Genomic DNA, 17,563 nt, shown 5'->3' with positions numbered 1-17,563 from the left:
AATTTAAATTTCTTTAAGCAGTATCATCTGAATGTACTGTTTTCCATGACTGTCAACTAACACTTCTTTTAATAATTTCACAGAGTTCAATTCTGGGGAGTACATCTAACTTACTACTGCAGAGCCCTGCTCACCTACCATTGCCACAGCAGCAACTGATGAAGATTGAAAACATTCAGGCTAATAGTGTAAGGTCATCACTTTAACTTCAACTGTCCTTGAACATTCTTATAACTGCTAAAACAATTTTTTTTTATCTGGCATAATTTAACAGTTTAGTGTATCTAAAAAGATTAACTGAATGTGAAAGTTATAAGAAATAGCAACAGACATTATTTTAATCATTTACACAGTTTTCTATTCTTCCTTATAGAAACCGGGTTTGCTGGGAGAACCTCCAACAATGCTACTTCAGACAGTACTGGGAATAGGGGTAATGCCATCAGTGAGTTCAGGCATGGGAACCCGTGGAGAAGCTCTTAAGTGTAAATGACATTTTATTACATACCAAATCAGTAGAATTGCTTAGCTTGAAATTATGCGCCTTATTTTCTCCCACTGTAGCAAAAGCAATAATATGTTTGAACCTTATCACTGCACAGTAAGGTAGGCAGAGAGCTGGACGATAATAGATGTTGTATAACTATATAGATAAGCAAGGTAACAGGTTATATAGCTGTATAACCAATTGTAAACTGCTGATTTAAGCAAGAAACAAACTTGAGATATCTTGCCTTGTTGCCAGGCTTCTCTCATCTGTTTGGCAGGGAAGAAAGAGTACGCTGTGGCATTGGTTGAATATTTGCAGGTTGTTAAATATTCTGCTTGCTCAGTTACTACTATTTTTAGTACACTTGAAATTTGTTTTTATTTAGGATCAAAATTTGGGGGTTTGTTGTTTCAAAGCAGGTAAATCTGAGTAGCTGAAGAGGCACCGCAAATAGGGTTTTTTTTAGATTCATTTCATTAAGCAATAGAACTTTAACATCTGGTCTGTGATGGATGTCAATTTTGAATGCAAATTTCTGCATCAGTGATGCCCTCAGTTTTTATGAGGAAAGATCAGTTGCGATACTGCTTGCTTGCATCTTTTTTGTTTCCTCCACTGAGAGCCATGTGTTCTGCGCTTCTAGACGTGGTGTGAGCAATGGTAGTAACCAGCAGCAAGGAAGAGCTTGTGGGAGGGTGGGGAAGAAACCAGTCTAGATTTTAATTTTAGAGAATACTTTCTAGCTCTCTTGTTTGTAGAAAGAGTTTTACTAATGCCATTTGAGGTGGTGTTTTCCCCTGCTATTCCAATATAGGATTCTCCAGGATGTTGTTGGCAGGTTTTTTGAAAGTGACAGGAAACACTAAGTAACTTCTCATAGTAAATGTTTAGAAAAGTCAGATTTTTCTTCTATTGTATTAGCTTTAAATAGAGTTGTTTGCTCCTGGGATGGTCAAAGAATAAAAATTATTGCCAGAATCCACTGTTCTGGGACAGCTGTAAAATAGATGTCTAAATGTTTTTCTCATCACTTAGTAAAAACCACAAACAAAATGTACTGATAAATCTTGTCTAACAGAAAAGTTTCTCCATTTATGGTTGACTGCAGCATCTAATCTGACTTCAATTCAAACAGCAGCAGCAGGGATGGGCATGCTGCCATTCTTTCCGAATCAGCACATTGTTGGACAAGCTATACCAGGGCAAAATAACGCTCCAGATAAACAATCGACTACCGAAGCAGTTGTCTCGGGATCACAGCCTTATCATCAGACCTTAACAAATCTTCCTGCGGGAGCTTTGCGGGCTGGACATGCCAAACAACAAAATCAACTAAAAAGTACTGATACAAGTTTGGGGGTAAGGAACATGGAACACAAATACTTTCTTTTTTCTTGTGTGTGGATTTTCTCTTTTTTATTTAACATGCCTAATAGTTAACTGCAACTGCTTATTGTAGTTCTTCACTATAAAATTTGCTAGATCATAGGATCATTCATGAGACATTTTAAGGTCATTTCAGTTATGTATAATAGGGAGAGAACAATAATGCTCTTTGGTGGTCCAAATGAATTAACAAAGGAATCTTTTTACAGTGCTGGAGGGTTTTTTTTCCATGTGTATGCCTCATAGTATTTGATGATGAAATTATCTCAAGGGCAATGTCCCTTTTAAAGACTGAAAATTGAACTTGTGGTTGAATTTCATGACTAATCGGGAGGTATGTCAGGCTTTTGGGTTTCCAGGTGGGTGTGTGTGTGTGTGTATATATGTATGTAAATTTTCCACTTTAATCCATGCCCTCTTAGCCATAGCTGACATAGTCTGTATAAGTTTTAACATTTATTCCCTTGAAGGCAGGGGGTAGGAGAATGATGGGATGGGATTTGAATTGAACCAGAATGGTCTAGTTTTTTCAGAAGTTTTTTCCTGTCATCAACAGAATTTACTTTTTTTTATAATATACATAAATACTTTGACATTTATCGGGAAATGTTCTTAATTCCAATCAGATATATGTTTTCCTTACATATTTTCTGAAGCATCTGAAGTGCTAGATTATATAGAGGATTGGTGGCTGCCTTTCTTAGACAGCTTTGACAGATTTGGTCCTACTTCAGAAAGTAAATTTTTCATTTTTTAAATCTTTTTTTTACTTTAATGAAGTGGAATTTTACTGATGTATAGATACACATGGAGAAAATACATAAGGTGTATCTGTATACATATATAAAATCAGTGTTTTATTTCAGCATTTCATTTAATTAAAAGGACATGTAATTAAATCATTATAAGTCTAGATAATTCGTTTATTTCTATGAATATTGTTTATCAGGAAAAGGTCTTTTTTGAAATCCTGGCAGATGTTTTAATTGTTTCCTTTTCTGCATCAGTAGACAGAAGGCCCAGTTTGCAAAAATTGCTTCCTTGCAAGACAACCACAGGCTGTATGCTGATACTGAGTGGTCACACTATCTTAAATTCCCGCTTTTGCATCCAGATGAAGAATTTCAGCACTCTTGAAGCTTTTTGTGTTTAAAAACTGTTCTCACTGTTTTTGAAAAGTTGTTGAATAATACTATTTTACTGAAAATAGTATTAAACCATTAAAATAATGGATTATTTTTTTTTCCTTAATGGGCTTTGAAAAAATGAACAGAATAGATGTGGAGTAGAATACTGTATAAATGTCTTTCAGCTATGTATTTCAGACAAGCTATGTAACTTGGTATAGGTGCTTCATCCTTATTTCTGCTGTTTTTTCTGACATAAGCTGAGGACACATAAACTGGTAGTGTACCCTTCCTAGTCGCTCATAGGAAACACTTCTGGTGGTTTAGAGGAGTGAGTCAGTCCTGACGCTTCATTTCCACTCATAAACATTTTCACTTTCTAAGTAAGTGCTTATAAATAGAGTGATCAGTAAGATGTGTTAACAGGGGCAGATTGCAGACAGGGTCATCTCTCCAGTCCAGGGTTCATCTGTCCTTTTATTTGCTTGTGACTCTGGGTAAAGAGAGTTGATTTTTATCTTGGCCATGTGCTTAATGGTAACTCCTCCCTGCATCTGGAGTTGTTACAGTGATTATTATTCCTTTACTTGAGTGTGAAAGGTTTTCTTTTGTTTATTTGTTTTTTATTATCCTTTAGTAACTTACAGTCTAAAGAGAAACATTGCTACAAAATTATTTGACAAGAAAAAGGTACAGGCAATGTGTCCAGATAATTGTCCCCAGTATTTATTTTAAAAGCTTTCCTGTTACATTTCATAGGGCTGAGCTTTTTTCAAAATCCTGCTGGTACACTTACCTTATTTCTGACAAATGTTGTATGACTATAATGCAAACTGACCTGTCCAATTGTTTCACAGACTCCCTTGAAAAAACAGACTTCACTGTTAGGAGAACCACCAAAAGAAATACGTCTTAGTACCAACCCCTACCTGAATTTGGCAAGTGTGCTGCCTGGTATATGTCTTCCAGGTAAGCAAACATTAAGTGGTTTTAGTTACAAGTTTCCTTGATCAGTGTGGCAAATCATTATTCTGTTTGGCAGATAATTCCAGTGACCACAACATTTGTCTTTAAGGAAATTTTGTAGTCTGCCCTAAAATTGCAACATAATCTGTCCTCATAGTTAATATTTTCTTTGGTAAGGGTAAATTTTCAGAGTTAATGGGCTTACTGATGCAGACCAACTTCTAGAAAGCCTTTCAATTATTAGTAGCACTGATTAATTTTGAGCACAGCCTAATATGAAGTAGCAAATTTCTGTTTTAAACTCAGAATATTGCTAGACAAGAGTGCAACCGAATTTGTACAGTTTATACAAACCGTGTATTCTTCGTGTTATGAACAGCAATTGCCAGCAAAGCCTCTAGTCCACCACAGCAGACTGGACTTTCGAACAACATTGTGGATGCTGCTGTGTCTCAGGGAACTACATCACAACACGCAATGGAAAATTATTTTAATTACTCTCAACAGCATGGGGAATACACACAGGTACGTTGTTTTGCAGCGCTTACTTCTGAAGCCTGGTTTGTCGCTCAGAGCTCTGGTAGCAGGATCTTTGGCAGAGATCTGCTCAAAGATCCCTCCCCGAGTTGCTCATTGTTTTTCTCTGTGTACTCTTAATGCACTTCTTGGTACAGGTGTGGTTTGATAGCCCTGCATGCAGTTGAGCAGCATTGCCCAACATCATGAATCACTCTTCAGCAGTTCCTAGGCTTTCCTACAACTAAAGCCCACCCTCTTCAGATTGAACCTTGTTAGGTCCTCTTCACTGGTAGTTTCTCTCTCTTGGTGTACAGAATAGATTTAGCACGAAGTACACCTAACGCCAGTCAAAAAAAGCATCTATACATTCCCTGCTGCAGTGTCGTAACCATTGAAAGATTGCTTCTTGAGAACCTGAATTCAGTGCAGTCGGCTAAAAAATTACTTCTTATCATTTCTGGCTTGGCTTTCGTCTGTCTTCAAAGCCATGAAGTTTTTCTCTTCCCCTTCCCAAGAAGTTGTAAAGTTTTCTTGAACTTTGGCTAGATCCCAGAGAAGAGAGTGTTCTGTCGATCAGAAGCTCCTGCATAGCTTGAGGAATTTTTGCAGTCTCTGCCAGCTGTTTTCACTGCATGGGATTTCTTCACCATATGCCCCATTTGGTGATCAGAGCATGGCCATTAAGGTGGGGGGCTGCCCCTCATCTGGAGAGCATTGCAGTACTGAGAGCAAGCACTGGGTTTCACAGACATCAGGATACTCTGTGAAATAACGTTTCTATATTTTCATTAGCCATCACTAGTCTGTGTAGAAATATAATTGTATACAAATCAAATACAAGAACTGGATCGTAGTGCTGTCAGGCAATCTGTATAAAAATCTTGGGTCTGTGCTGAGACATCCACTCCGGCTCTGCTGTAGGTCTCCTTCTGCCCTGTCCCCATCACCTCCTCGAGAGTCGCCCGATCTCTCCTGCGGCAGGGAGACGGAAACAAGCTGTGCTCCCCTCTCCTAGGCTGCTGGCAAGGAAATCCGTGTTGCCCCAAAACTCCTGGGGTAGAGCAGGGCTGCTGTGGGAGTTAGTTGGGTCTGGAGGACAGAGGGTGGGCACATGGGTGGACATGGGGGTGGTTCTGTTTTAGGAGGGTCTCAGCCTGGTCAGGAGGGGTGGAGGGGATGGGGTCGCTGCCCGGCGTTTGCTGCAGCAGGGAGCTTTGCCAGGGGCCAGAGCCATCTCCTAGTCAGGTCAGATGTGGTGACAGTTGTGGGTTAGAGAAGCAAGAGAGATGTCCTTTGGGCCATTGTGCTGTGTGTTTCATGTAAGCACTAACATAGTCTTGAATATTTTGTTTGAATCTGATTATTGGCTTTAAACTCCTTTAGTTCCTACCCCCAAATCCTTAAAATACTGTCCAAAAAAATCAGTCAGATTGTAGTATTAGTAATATGAAGGACTCAAATGGTGTCACTTAGGTGCAGAGATGCCACATGTCATCGTTCAGCTGTATTTGTACTGTCTGTTCCTTCCGTGTAACAGAAATTACATTGTACTTGTGTCCGCTGCCAAGGCAGTGGTGCCTTGTGTATCTTCTAAGCATGTAACGCAGTTTTAAATGTTCGGTTTGAGCTTTATCATTGGTGTTAAACATGTTTTGATGCCTCTTGGAGAGCTTTTCCTTCTGTTCATTCTCATGTCCTGTGAGGCCGTAAGAATTGTTTTCCTTTAAAGCGATCTTAGTAGGCAGCTAATGGGAAGAGGTTTTTTCCTCCTTTATAGGAGGCTGTTCAGCAGTGGTATCAGCATTATGCTCAGGCATATAACTCTACCCAGGCAAGAGTCGATGAATTTGAAAATGAAGCCTCTGAGGTGAGAAATACTTTTCTTTTCTTCCTGTCTCCATTGGCTGTTTCTCCCATCAGCTGTAAGGGTGCTTTTGGAGTCTGGACACCTGCTTTGTTTGTTGATAGTGGCTGCTGCCGTCGGTACTGCAGAAATAAGGGGCTAGAGAGCGTGGGACGAATGGCACTGCATGGTCACCTTCTGCAGGGCATCCCTGCACAGTCACTCTCCAGGATTCATACTCGTGCTTTTGATTATATCTGGCATGAACGTTCCTCTCTCTAAAATCCCACAATCTGAAGTTACCTGTAAAGCTCAGGAGTGTATTAAAATACTCCTACCAAGAAACAGCACACCATAACATTATTTCCCAGTGAGTCTGTTGAAGGATTGTTTCTCGTCTAGGCCATTATATAGCCCGAGGTTTCCATGACCGATGAGAAGCACGCTTTTTTTTTTAAGGAATGGTGTAAGGTAGACTGTTCCCCACATCCTACATTTTGCTCAAGAAATTGCTGCATGCCTGAGCTGCTCTAAATAGTACACTCCTTTTAGCAATTGAGTGTGACTCAGATATTTTCATATCTGATGAGTGCTCATTACTATATCAAGTAAAAATGAATTGTTAAACCTATTTTCTTTCAACTTCTGGTTGATCATGGATCCCATTCTGCATTTAGGAATCTACAGGTGGATCTTACGCAGACTACAGTACCTGCTTGCAGGTCATGCCTACACTTTACAGTGGAGCCCAGGGATCATACCAGCCAGGCAGCTTGCAGCTTCCTCCACAAAACCCATTAAATAAGGTGAGAGGAGAGACCAAGCAAAGTGGTTGCAGATGCAGCCGGAGCCAGCCGCTGGTGGAAGCGCTTCTTATTTGTCTTATGCTGCCACCAAGTGGACTTTGGACCCACAACAAGCCAAGGCAGAGCTTTTCCATTTCATCCGTGCTCCTCAGGATCCTGAGTTGCTCAGGTTCACACGCAGTTCCTGGTGGATGTGATAGATAAAAGCAGTGGCTGAGCAGGACGTGCCAGCGCCAGACCCCCTCAGAGCCCTCCAGCACCCTGGAGATCAGTGCTCCTCACTGCCCGCAGACCACCAGAACCCTCAGGCAAAGGAAGGCTGGATGTTTGTGAACAAACTTCTTGGAAAGATGGTATCTGTGAGGGTGAACGTGCAAAAATGCCTTGAGGGAGGCAGATATAGTAGGAAGTGAACAGAGGAGGAGGAGGTAGTTCACACTGGTTTTAGATGGGGGTTTTTGCCTGACCTGCAGATGTTTTGCAGTGAGTGCCACTGGGATAAAACCTCTGAAGTGGACTTAGCAAGTCAAAGCAGCGTCCAGGTTACCTACAGCCTCCACTTCGTAATACTCTTTAACTGGATCCTGGGAGGAAAACCATTTTAAATGAGGAATTAATACCCTCATGCCGTAGGTAAATCGCATTGCTCCTGTTCTTATGGATGGGAGAGAGCTTAAAAGCCAGATTGTCATCTGTTTTGGAGCAGCTGCAGGCAAGTATGCCCATCAGCGTAAGGAGCTGCTGCTTTTGGAAGTCCAGCCCTAGCCATGCAGCCATGAGAGCGATGATAATCTCTCTGAGCGCTGCTGGAGGGACGCTGAGCTGGCTCTCCAGCCTCCAGCGCAGCTTGTGGCCCTTTACATGGTGTCTGGCCATGCTGAGAGGACTCACAGCTGAAATCAGCAGTCGCATCTGGGAGAGCTTAGGGGCCCAGCCTCCTGCGTGACTCTCATCCATCACAGCATTAAATCCCTTTGCTGCGCAGAGGTTAGTAACCGGATTCAGTATATGATGCTCTGGCATTCAGAAACTCGCATCTTAGACTTGGCATGAGATTCCCATTTTTTGGAGATTTAGAAGGAACACAGAAAACTGTAGCAATTCATGACTCCTGGATAGGAGACAAGGCCAGGCTGGAGCTGGCTTTGACGTGTCTTGGGATAAAGATGGCCAAGGCCTGAACATGTTGCCATGGGCTGTGAAATCTAGCTCTGTGCAGCGGAAGAGAGCACATTCAGGTTCCTAACAGCTCCCGTAGGACTGGAAATAAGTGAAATCGTGACAAGACAAGGTGATAGTTTGGAGTTTGAGCTAACTAACACCTTTCAGTTTATTTCTAGTCTAAAGAAGAAAGCTTGTCTGTGGAGGTGATGCTGAACAGCTTGCTTGAAAGTTTGTCTTAATGCCAGATGCCATAAATGGCAGAAAGAGAGCAGTTGGTCCCTTGGCATAGGTGCAACAGAAGTACAGTTGGTCTCTGCAGCGAGGTACTTTTCTTGTTTCTGGAATCAGAAGAGAAATCTCAGTGAAGAGGGCACACAGACTGGTCCCCAAGAGGCTCTGTATCGGTTAAGAGTGTGTGCTCGTGTGCATGTGCCTGCTGCAATCCTGCAACCCCCTTTTCTCTGGCTTCTGTGAGCTGCATTTCAGAGGTTCAGAAGGAGCACAGAGGTTTGAATAAAGCACACAGTGGTGATGCTGCACTCTGCCAGGCGAGCTAGGACACGGTGGAGGGTTACAATACACGTGTGAGATCCCCAGAGCTGTTAGAAGTGCAGGAGAGAGGATGGGGGGAAACTAAAAGTCTTTCGTTGGGCAAGTTCCTATTTATGATAGGAGTGCATGCTAAAACGAAGTTGGACTTAGCGGAGCGTAATTTGAGTTGTGAATGTGAATTAGCAAGCGCTGCTTCTGAGAATGGCTAGGAAGTATTCAGCTCAGGGCCATTTGGTCGGCACAGCTGTTCTTTTGATGGAGTTAAGGAATTAGTGTCCTGGTTTGTGAAACATCTTAAGGTTTCTAAAGTATTCACTCCCACATGAACCAAAACACTGATTCTCCTGATCTAGGAGCCAGACTTAACCCAGGACATGCAGTGTGGTTGAGCAGGACGTGGTGAGACCAGGTTCAGGTGGTTGTTACAGGGCAGATGCTTCAGTCTTTTAGAACAAGGTGACTGTTTAAGCCACTTGGTAATGAAATGAATGACATTTGGGGGGAAAGACAGAAGTGATGAAGAGTCATTGATTAGGGCAGTGGGCTCTAATGGGTATGTACAGCTTCTAGTGCTGTAGGTGCATGGATAGTGCAAGGTCCTGCTCTGACGGATCCCAAAGAGGAACTGAACCTGAGCCTTGTGTACTCCAAGAAGCCCTTGGTGGTGGGGCAGCTTCAGGTCACCTGTGCCCTTACCAGAAACCCTACTCGGGGACCCTCAGGACTTTCTGTGTATTGGAGTGAGGCATTTTAGATGAAGTTTTGATTAAAGAACCGAACCGTTACTGCTCTCTCCTTCACTTTGGTATCACATGAACTCATGCCTGCAAGAGGCAGAGGGTTACCTGTAATCTGCAACACAAACCCACTCTGGCATGGCTGGAAACCAAGTCCTTTGACACCTGACTTGCGGTGATAGCTGTGCCAGGGCAGTTTAAGCCATTCGGCTCTCCAAGAGAAAAGGAAGAGGCATGAAAGGTGGCCCACTGGTGCCTTACTTTAAAGGATGGAGATGGCTGGAGCTGCTGTGACACTGCAGGGTGATAGCATGGCCACTACACTACTGCTTTTTAAACATGCACTGCGGAGCACGGCCACCTGGCCCAGCCAGCTCTTTGCCCTCACAAAAATGCATGTGTGGTGGGCCACCAATGCATTTACGATTGGTTGGGGTTTGTTTTCTTTTTTTAGGGAAAGGGCACGAACACTGACTCATGAGCTGTGTATAGCTGGACCTTAAAGCTGAAGGAGTCGGGCCTTTGGAGTCGGTTACTAGCTCCTGGTTCTTGTTAATTCCCAGACTGGAGCTTTATTTATTGACACCGTTTGCTCTGGATCATGTGTCACTTGTTTTCTTCTTGTCCTTAGGTGGCTCCAGCAAGAAGCGAGAAGCGAGGCTCTTCGTACCTCATTTCTTCCCCAGAACCTGGCCCCATGGAGTACCTTGGCCAGCAGACTCAGGGCTCCGCAGTACGTTATGGAGAATCCTCTCTAAAAAAAAAGCGTGTTTATTGAGACCTAAATAATCACTCCTGCCTTAGGGTGTGAAGGCAGGCTTTTTGTACCTCTGCTATTTATTGCTGCCTTAACTTCAGACAAATAATTCTTCTTTCTGTGTGGGTTATAAATATCCCAAGAGGAACAACCCTCTGTAACAGGCAAATTTGCCAAGGAAACGGTAGGTGTTGCTATGAGGTTAGCCATTTCTGGGTAGTCTGACTTGCCTTCTGAAAGGATGGGATGGTGTTTCCGTTGTCATCTGCCACTGGAAGTAACAGTGGGCTGAAGCTGACAAAGCAAATTAACTTTTGGTGAGTTTTGGTAGCTTACTGGCTGAAAGCAATAAAAATACTGTGGAGGGAACACTGATCCTTTCTCTAAGTACTCAGACTGAGGAAGTTAAAAGATAAAGTCTTGATAGTAATTTTTTCTTATTTTTTTAACTCAGAATGTGAGGTTTTTTCAGTCTTACTTTTTCCAGGATTAAGAGTTCTGCATTTACAGCCTTTATATTTTTAGTATTTCCTCTTAATCCTGGAATGGAGCTATACCAAATGTATTACCAGAGCCTCTGTGATGTTCTCAATAAATGTTTGTTAAAAGTAAGATGCTATACTGTGTGCTGCCTTGCAATATGAAATTCGATTTGGCTAGGTGATACTTGGACAATGAAGTAACCTTTATCTGCTTTTAGGCCAAGAATCCACAGCTTTTCCTTGGAATAAGTAATTTACAGTTTGTGAATGCATCTGTGTAGAACGGTGTATGTGGCAAAGCACCATCCTCCTTCCAACAGGCATGTGTGTCACTGAGGCAGGGCTGCTGGCAACACTGTCAGGTGGCAGAGCACTGTTAAAGGTAACTGTAAGTAAGTGGAAGAAATTAACTGCCTCTTGTACTTTTTCTAACTTCTTCTGGATCAGGAGGATTCACAGTTGGAGCAGAAGCAATACTGACATGCTCCTCGGATGATGTCTTTCATCCTGCCTTCCTGCTCTTCACTGTATTTCTTTTCTTTTTCCCGAGCATCTTAACTTTTGAAATTTGCTGCACTCCAAAGCCTGCTAGAGCAGAGCATCCTGGCTCCGGTTTTTCACTCCTCCTTACATATTACCTTTTGCATGAAGTAGTTCTCACTAGAAGGAAACGGTATTCACTCAACTCACCTGTCCCAGGGGTGCGGTATGGGCTCACCCCCATACACTGTGAACCGCAGCAGCGACGGCACAGACGGGGCTGCCTCTGCCCCATCGCCCAGCCCAGCTCCTCTGGGGCCTGGGGCCGAGCAGTGGCACCTCACGGACATCGCTTCCCAGCTTGATTGTATTTCTGTTTCCCTTTTTTTAAAAAAAAAAACCAACTTGTATTTTTACCTTATTCATTAAGCAGTTCTGGCTAGAGTCTTTTCTTTTCTGCTGTTAATCGTTGTAGCGGAAGACTTAGAAATCATTACTTTGGAAAGCCAGTGCTTGTGACAGATCAATGATGAGCCAGCCCTTGGTGATGGACAGTGTGGGTTTGCTGCCTTGGAACCCTGCTGCAGATTCATTTGGACCGAACCCAGGTCCTTCTTACTTAATCTTGCTAGACAATATTGAAGCCATTTTTCAGTACTGATATTTTTTATTAAAAGTGTCTTAAACTGCCTTTCAAAGATACATATTTTCAAAGTTTAAAAAACCCAACAAAACAACAAACCCACAATCAAAATCACTCTTCCCTCAGCAGTTGGGTTGTATAGCTAGTACGCACTGTGCATACAGGCAGTAACTGCTTACAACAGCCAAATAGCAATGCAGGTTACAGGAGCTTTTCGGGGATTCTACATGTATGTATTTGATAAATTCACTTGTAATGTTTTGTTCAAACTGTTTGTATATGCAACTTTCTCAACTTGTTACGCTTTTCAATGAAAATAAATTGTTGGTATGAATTTAAAGTGGGTTTCTGTGGGAAGAAAACATCTCTGGACTACCTTTAAAGTAAGCATTTAATGTAGGGAAAGGTTGTTTTGAAGACATGTTCTGATCGCTATTCCTATGGAAGGTACATTTAAAAATCTTTGTTTAATTTATGATTAAAAAAGTATGCATGTGGAGAAAAAAAAAACTTTATTAGATTTGTTTGTATAAAGAGTAACAAAGTGCTTACAGATTTAAATCAGGTTCATAAGTGACATACAGAAAAAACAGGTAATACTGTAAAAATAAATCTGACCTGGTTGCAGCTCATAATTACAATTTTATATATATATATTTAGATAGATATTTAAAGACATCTTTCTGTTATTGCCAGAACTGAGTATCTTCCCACGGCACCTGGATTTTGAAAATGCTTTGAGAAAACATTATCGCCCCAGTTCTAGGTGACGGGTCAGCAAAAGGTTTCCAGTTAAACCACTGTTTAGCAGAGCCTAACAGGTTTACAACACAAGAGTACAGTGCCCTCACTTCACTTGCTTACAGCTTGAATGCTAAATCTGGTCCTGACAATAAAACATAACGTGGTCCCAGTCTGGTCCCACTGGTTTCCCTTTGGTTAACAGAATACTGCCCAAGTGCGTGGTTTGAGTCTCTAAGTTAAATTAAGTAAAGGCAAATGTTGTTACTTAAAGACTCATCACCTTAGGCCAAATGAACAGCTTCACAGAAGAACTGCTAACATGAATTAACCTGCTGGCTAAAGAAATCATTGACCAAAAAACCGAGTACGACACACACCTGTCGGACGGCACCACTGGTAACAGACTGTTTTGGGTGTTGGAGGGGTTCGTTCTTCTCTCCGAGGGAAACTGCCCTGGTTGCTCAGTCGCATCTTAGATAATTCCCCCAGATTCTGTACACGGATCCGTTTTCTTTTCTACCCCGAAGTATGTAATTAATTTCCTACGCACATTTCACCACACCGCAGTCCACTGGCAGTACAAGCTGAGAAGCGGTTGCTTGTGCAATAGCTACATAAACAGTAGAAACTTCAGCGGGTAGAAATGTGTAATGTGGGAGGAGAGGGCTGAGTTAGGAAAAGGAAATACATTTATCCAGAAACTGGGTTTCTCAATGAAATGCATAACTATACACACTGATCCATGCTTTTTTTGTTTCTTTTTGTGAACATGACATTCAAGCAATTTTTTTTTTTTTTTTTTAAATAAATGTAAGAGCTCAGAACTGCAGCCTGGTTAAGAGGGTCTGATAATTTTGTCTTCTCTGGCTTTTTATGCCAGAGTTAGCTTTAAGTGCACACAAAATATATTTGTCAGCCAAACTTCTTTTTTTAAAAACCTCCTCAAAACCCATGAAAATTATTAAATTACTGTATCAAGTCTACTTATGTCCACTAGTTCAGTTATTCAAGGAATAAGGGTGCCCAGCAGACCTTTTTTAAATGCTACAGCTTGCACTGAGAACTGCAGCATTTTTTGACATGGCCCTTTCAGTTTGCATTCATCTGGATAGTTCAAATTGTGGCAAGACCATAATCAGATAAAGATAAAACTGCCTTGCAATAACAGCAGCAAAGAGAGTTGAAGCTATTGTTTCTGCCATACCTTTTAATTCATTTGATCCAACTGTTGACTAAAATTAAAAAGGAAAACTGTTGGAAAAAGAATCCTTTAAACACATTAGCACAGTCAGAGTACAAATTACAGTAGTTAAAAAAAATGAAAGTCTTGCTCATTTGTATTTTGACACACATTAAAGTACAAAAAAAATGAATTACATTTTACTCATAATTGTTTCAAATCCTTGAATCAAATTGTGAAAGGTTGTCCGTTCATCATGCTTGAATATCCAGCACTTCCTCATCAGCTGGTCCACCTAACAACAAAAAAAGAGAAATGTTTAAAGGAGCAGTGAAACATTTCATTTGTTTTCCAGTAAATACAAAGGAGCAGATTGTCACTACTATGAAATGAAGACAGACAGAAACATGGCTCAGATTTGGATCAGAATTACCAAGTATCTGTTACCACTGGGTTTTTTTTGTTTAAGTAGAGGGATATGTTTGTCTGACAGTGCAGACGATGCAGTAATAGTGTAGACAGCTTAAAACAATGCAACGGCTTCGTCACAGTTTCAGGAATGGATGTTTTATCAAAACGACTACCGCGTACCTCTCGGTAATTACCGGTTTAACAGAGGTAAGTGCCTGTTGGCGAGGGGCCAGGCCCCCACAGCCTGCTGCACCTCAGAACGCTGTACTGGTTCAGGCTCCAGGAGCCTGCAGGAGAGCAGGACAGGCAGCTCCTTCCTAGTTCTACTCCGACCTTCCGACGCGGAGTTGTCCAGCGCTGCGCTGAGCCACGCAGGCAGGCAGAAATACCCTGCCCCTCGCCTCCCTCCAGCCTTCTCTGGGCTTGCGGCTTTGGCAGAGGCTGGGGGTCTACAGCACATCCCCAGGGCAGGGTCTGGTTGCCTCCCGGCTCCTCCAAGGGCAGGAGAGGACAGGCTGTGCATCGGGGTCTGCTAACCGAGACTCTGCTGAGGTGCGTCTCGGTCTGGGTTGCCGCACACCCAGGAACTTCGTTATTTCAAAAATGGGAAGGCTTCTGAATGAATTTTACGTGGGTCCAAATACTAAAGCAAAATTCTTAAGTCTGCTGAAGGGATGTCGCAATCTTGGGAACCTCGGTGTCAAAAAACAGTTTAAAATAATGCTTAAAAAACTTGAAAATGCCTTCCTAATAGCAAACCTGAAGGCTTTCCTACCAAGAGCAGCCAGGCCTATTCAACCATGAGCATGTGGTACTTTCGCTGCTAACTGAGCGTCAAAGGACGGACACCATTATCACAGCGTAGGTGCATCCATTACCTCCTCTGGGCAGTTGGGTGGACGTGGCAAACGCTTTTCTTCTTGCAAGACACGCACCAGCCGTGCTACCGTCATCTGTCCCTGCGTGGGGCCGATCATTTTCAAGAACTCCTGTGAAAAGAGCCAGAGTCAGCTGCGCATTGTCTTACCCTGCGCAAATCCAGGCTGTTTCAATTTGACTTTCAGATGACATTTGAATCTCAAAATGAAAACGAACAGTAGATGTTTATCGTACAGATACCGTGCACCATACTCACATTAGAAAACAGTAACATTTATAAATGCAGTTTCCTCACCAGGACATGCAGTCACCACAACTTATCTCTGTACAGGGTCTTTCGTGAAAGACTAACCACGAGGGTTGTTTTCGTAAGATAAAGAGATTCATTCCACTTCTTGTTTCCAAAAATAATAATTTTTTTTTTAAAAAAAGAGAAAAATCTGATTTAATCTCAAGCAGCTTGAGCAGCAATTTCTTTCACGGTCACTTACTGCCATGGGACTGGACTCTGAATCACAGTATGTAAGCAGTTCATACAGTGTCACCCCAAACGACCAGACATCCGAGGCGATATAAAATTTACTCTGAAGCAAGCATTCTGGAGCATACCTGTGGACACAACGTGACAGCGTTAAACTTTATTCAGAGCTGCACAAATCTACTCATACATGCACAACCCGTAAGCATTTAAAGTAAGCGAACTAACACATTCTGCATTCATAGAGTCCTTAGATAAAAACTAATGTGCCCATAGGGCTTGGGATGCCACAGAAGTGGTAAATAAAGTACAACTGTCACACAGCAGGTGGCTGTGAAACTAAAGGAGACCAATAACAAAATCATGGGAAAATGGATCATTCAAGCGCAGGAGGAAATAAACGGCACAAGAGTAGACACGTGTAGTATACTGGTTGCCTTTTCCTTGCTCCAAAACAGGAAAATCTTCAGGACACCTAAAAGCCTGAGTCTACAGGAGCAGACAAGTTATTCTGCTGCACAGTCTGGTTAAAGAAAATGAGTATAAGTTACTACCAGAAAACAGGGCTGTCGAGGTCATCCTTGACTGTGTAGTACTCCTTATCGGTCTCGATTGCTTTGGTGAGACCAAAGTCTCCAATCTTCACTCTGTTCTCGCTTTCAACAAGGACGTTTCTTGCTGCTAAGTCACGGTGCACATACTGACAGGAGCCCAAATAGTCCATCCCCTAAAAAAGAAGAAAGCCTTTTACGCTAGTTTCTCCAGTACTTCAGTCACTCCCTTGTTCACATGGTAATACCCTACCCAGGTTTCCCGCGGCAGGTTCTCCATCTGTTGGCATTTTCCAGGGTCCTTTTTGGATACACCCTCACCCCTTAAACTCTGCCTGTGGGTTCCTTGTCTGTTCAGACTGTTATTTCTGCTCTGTGCTTTTTCATTTTCAGCTGAGCAGCCACCATCTTCAGACCCTTCTTTCCACAGCAGCAGTTCCTTTGTGTGCTGCTGAAACTGACAGATGTCTCTACACTTCTTATAACTGCCCGATCCACCATAATCACAAGACCAGTCTCTTGCAGAAAGCACACTGCTTCACGTGGCCTCACTGCACTCGCATCTCTCCCTCGCCTTAGACTTACACAGTGCCCCTTCCCTCTTGCCAACACACCCTTTCTAAATGCCGTCCTCCCTCTTAATACTTCCAAGCTCTGCAGCAGGGACAACTTCAATTTCTCATAGTAAATTTTTATGGAAAGGGAACCTAGTGATTATTCCTTTGCTGATCTTTGTGCCAGCAGCACCTGAAGCATGGGAGAGGCTGCTTTAGGATTCAGGTCCTTGGGGACAAAGCAAGGAGAATGGGTTTCTTCAGCAAGCAAGCCTCTCTTCCTGCCCCCCCCACCTCCCCCCACTCTATTAAATTAAATATTAAACTAATCAAAACAGCAGAGTTGCAGGGAGGCTCTGGTGCCAGGCTCACCTTGCAGATCTGAACCGCGTATCTGAGAAGCTGTTTGAGATTGATTTTGTTCTTGTTCCGGGGGAGATACTCCTTTAGGCTCCCAGAAGGAAGAAATTCCATGATGAGTTTAATCCCACTTCCTCCTAAGAAAAGAGTGTGTGTTTAATTTGCAGACACGTGACCTTTCTCATGTCATTAACACCAATAACTTTTGTAGAGGCATTCGTAAATATTGCGTGACCATGGCCAGGCTGTGGGCTAACTCCCATTATCGGTCACTGAACAAATCCAGAGGAGAATCTATTCCGGGCAGGATAGTTACTGAACTTCAAGTTTTTGAAGTTTTTAAATACTGGCTTAAAACAATCACTATTGCAAATGGAAAAAATACAAGATAATAGAGCTTTTTTCTGTGAATAGTAACTTATGCTTCTAATAATGACCTCTGGGTTTACAGGGT

General features: G+C 42.4%; 2 protein-coding genes across 6 annotated transcripts in view; one reads left to right on the top strand and one right to left on the bottom strand.

Moving 5' to 3' along the window:
• The window catches only part of RAVER2 (ribonucleoprotein, PTB binding 2), an 81,223-nt gene extending 69,491 nt beyond the window's left edge, over positions 1-11,732 (top strand). Inside the window, exons 7-13 of one of the 3 annotated variants that reach the window (XM_049809424.1) lie at positions 84-188; positions 374-485; positions 1,629-1,849; positions 3,861-3,972; positions 4,349-4,494; positions 6,266-6,355; positions 10,222-11,732. In XM_049809424.1, coding sequence (XP_049665381.1) covers positions 84-188; positions 374-485; positions 1,629-1,849; positions 3,861-3,972; positions 4,349-4,494; positions 6,266-6,355; positions 10,222-10,368 — 933 coding nt within the window. In that variant the 3' untranslated portion in view covers positions 10,369-11,732. Of the gene's footprint in view, positions 1-83; positions 189-373; positions 486-1,625; positions 1,850-3,860; positions 3,973-4,348; positions 4,495-6,265; positions 6,356-10,221 lie in introns of all 3 variants that reach the window. The other 2 variants (XM_049809423.1, XM_049809425.1) reach the window with 2 other exon arrangements.
• Positions 11,733-12,447: 715 nt separating this feature from the next.
• JAK1 (Janus kinase 1) overlaps positions 12,448-17,563 on the bottom strand; it is a 63,450-nt gene continuing 58,334 nt past the window's right edge. For all 3 annotated transcript variants that reach the window (XM_049809417.1, XM_049809420.1, XM_049809418.1), the window contains exons 21-25: positions 17,122-17,246; positions 16,199-16,371; positions 15,658-15,775; positions 15,166-15,276; positions 12,448-14,171 (exon numbers count right to left, since the gene is read on the bottom strand). In XM_049809417.1, coding sequence (XP_049665374.1) covers positions 14,070-14,171; positions 15,166-15,276; positions 15,658-15,775; positions 16,199-16,371; positions 17,122-17,246 — 629 coding nt within the window. In that variant the 3' untranslated portion in view covers positions 12,448-14,069. The remainder of the gene's footprint in view (positions 14,172-15,165; positions 15,277-15,657; positions 15,776-16,198; positions 16,372-17,121; positions 17,247-17,563) is intronic.

The sequence above is a fragment of the Accipiter gentilis genome, chromosome 8 (assembly GCF_929443795.1).
Source record: "Accipiter gentilis chromosome 8, bAccGen1.1, whole genome shotgun sequence".
Lineage (NCBI taxonomy): Eukaryota > Metazoa > Chordata > Aves > Accipitriformes > Accipitridae > Astur > Astur gentilis.
Note: the sequence above shows the minus strand (reverse complement) of the source record. Positions and strands in the feature narration are given on the sequence as shown.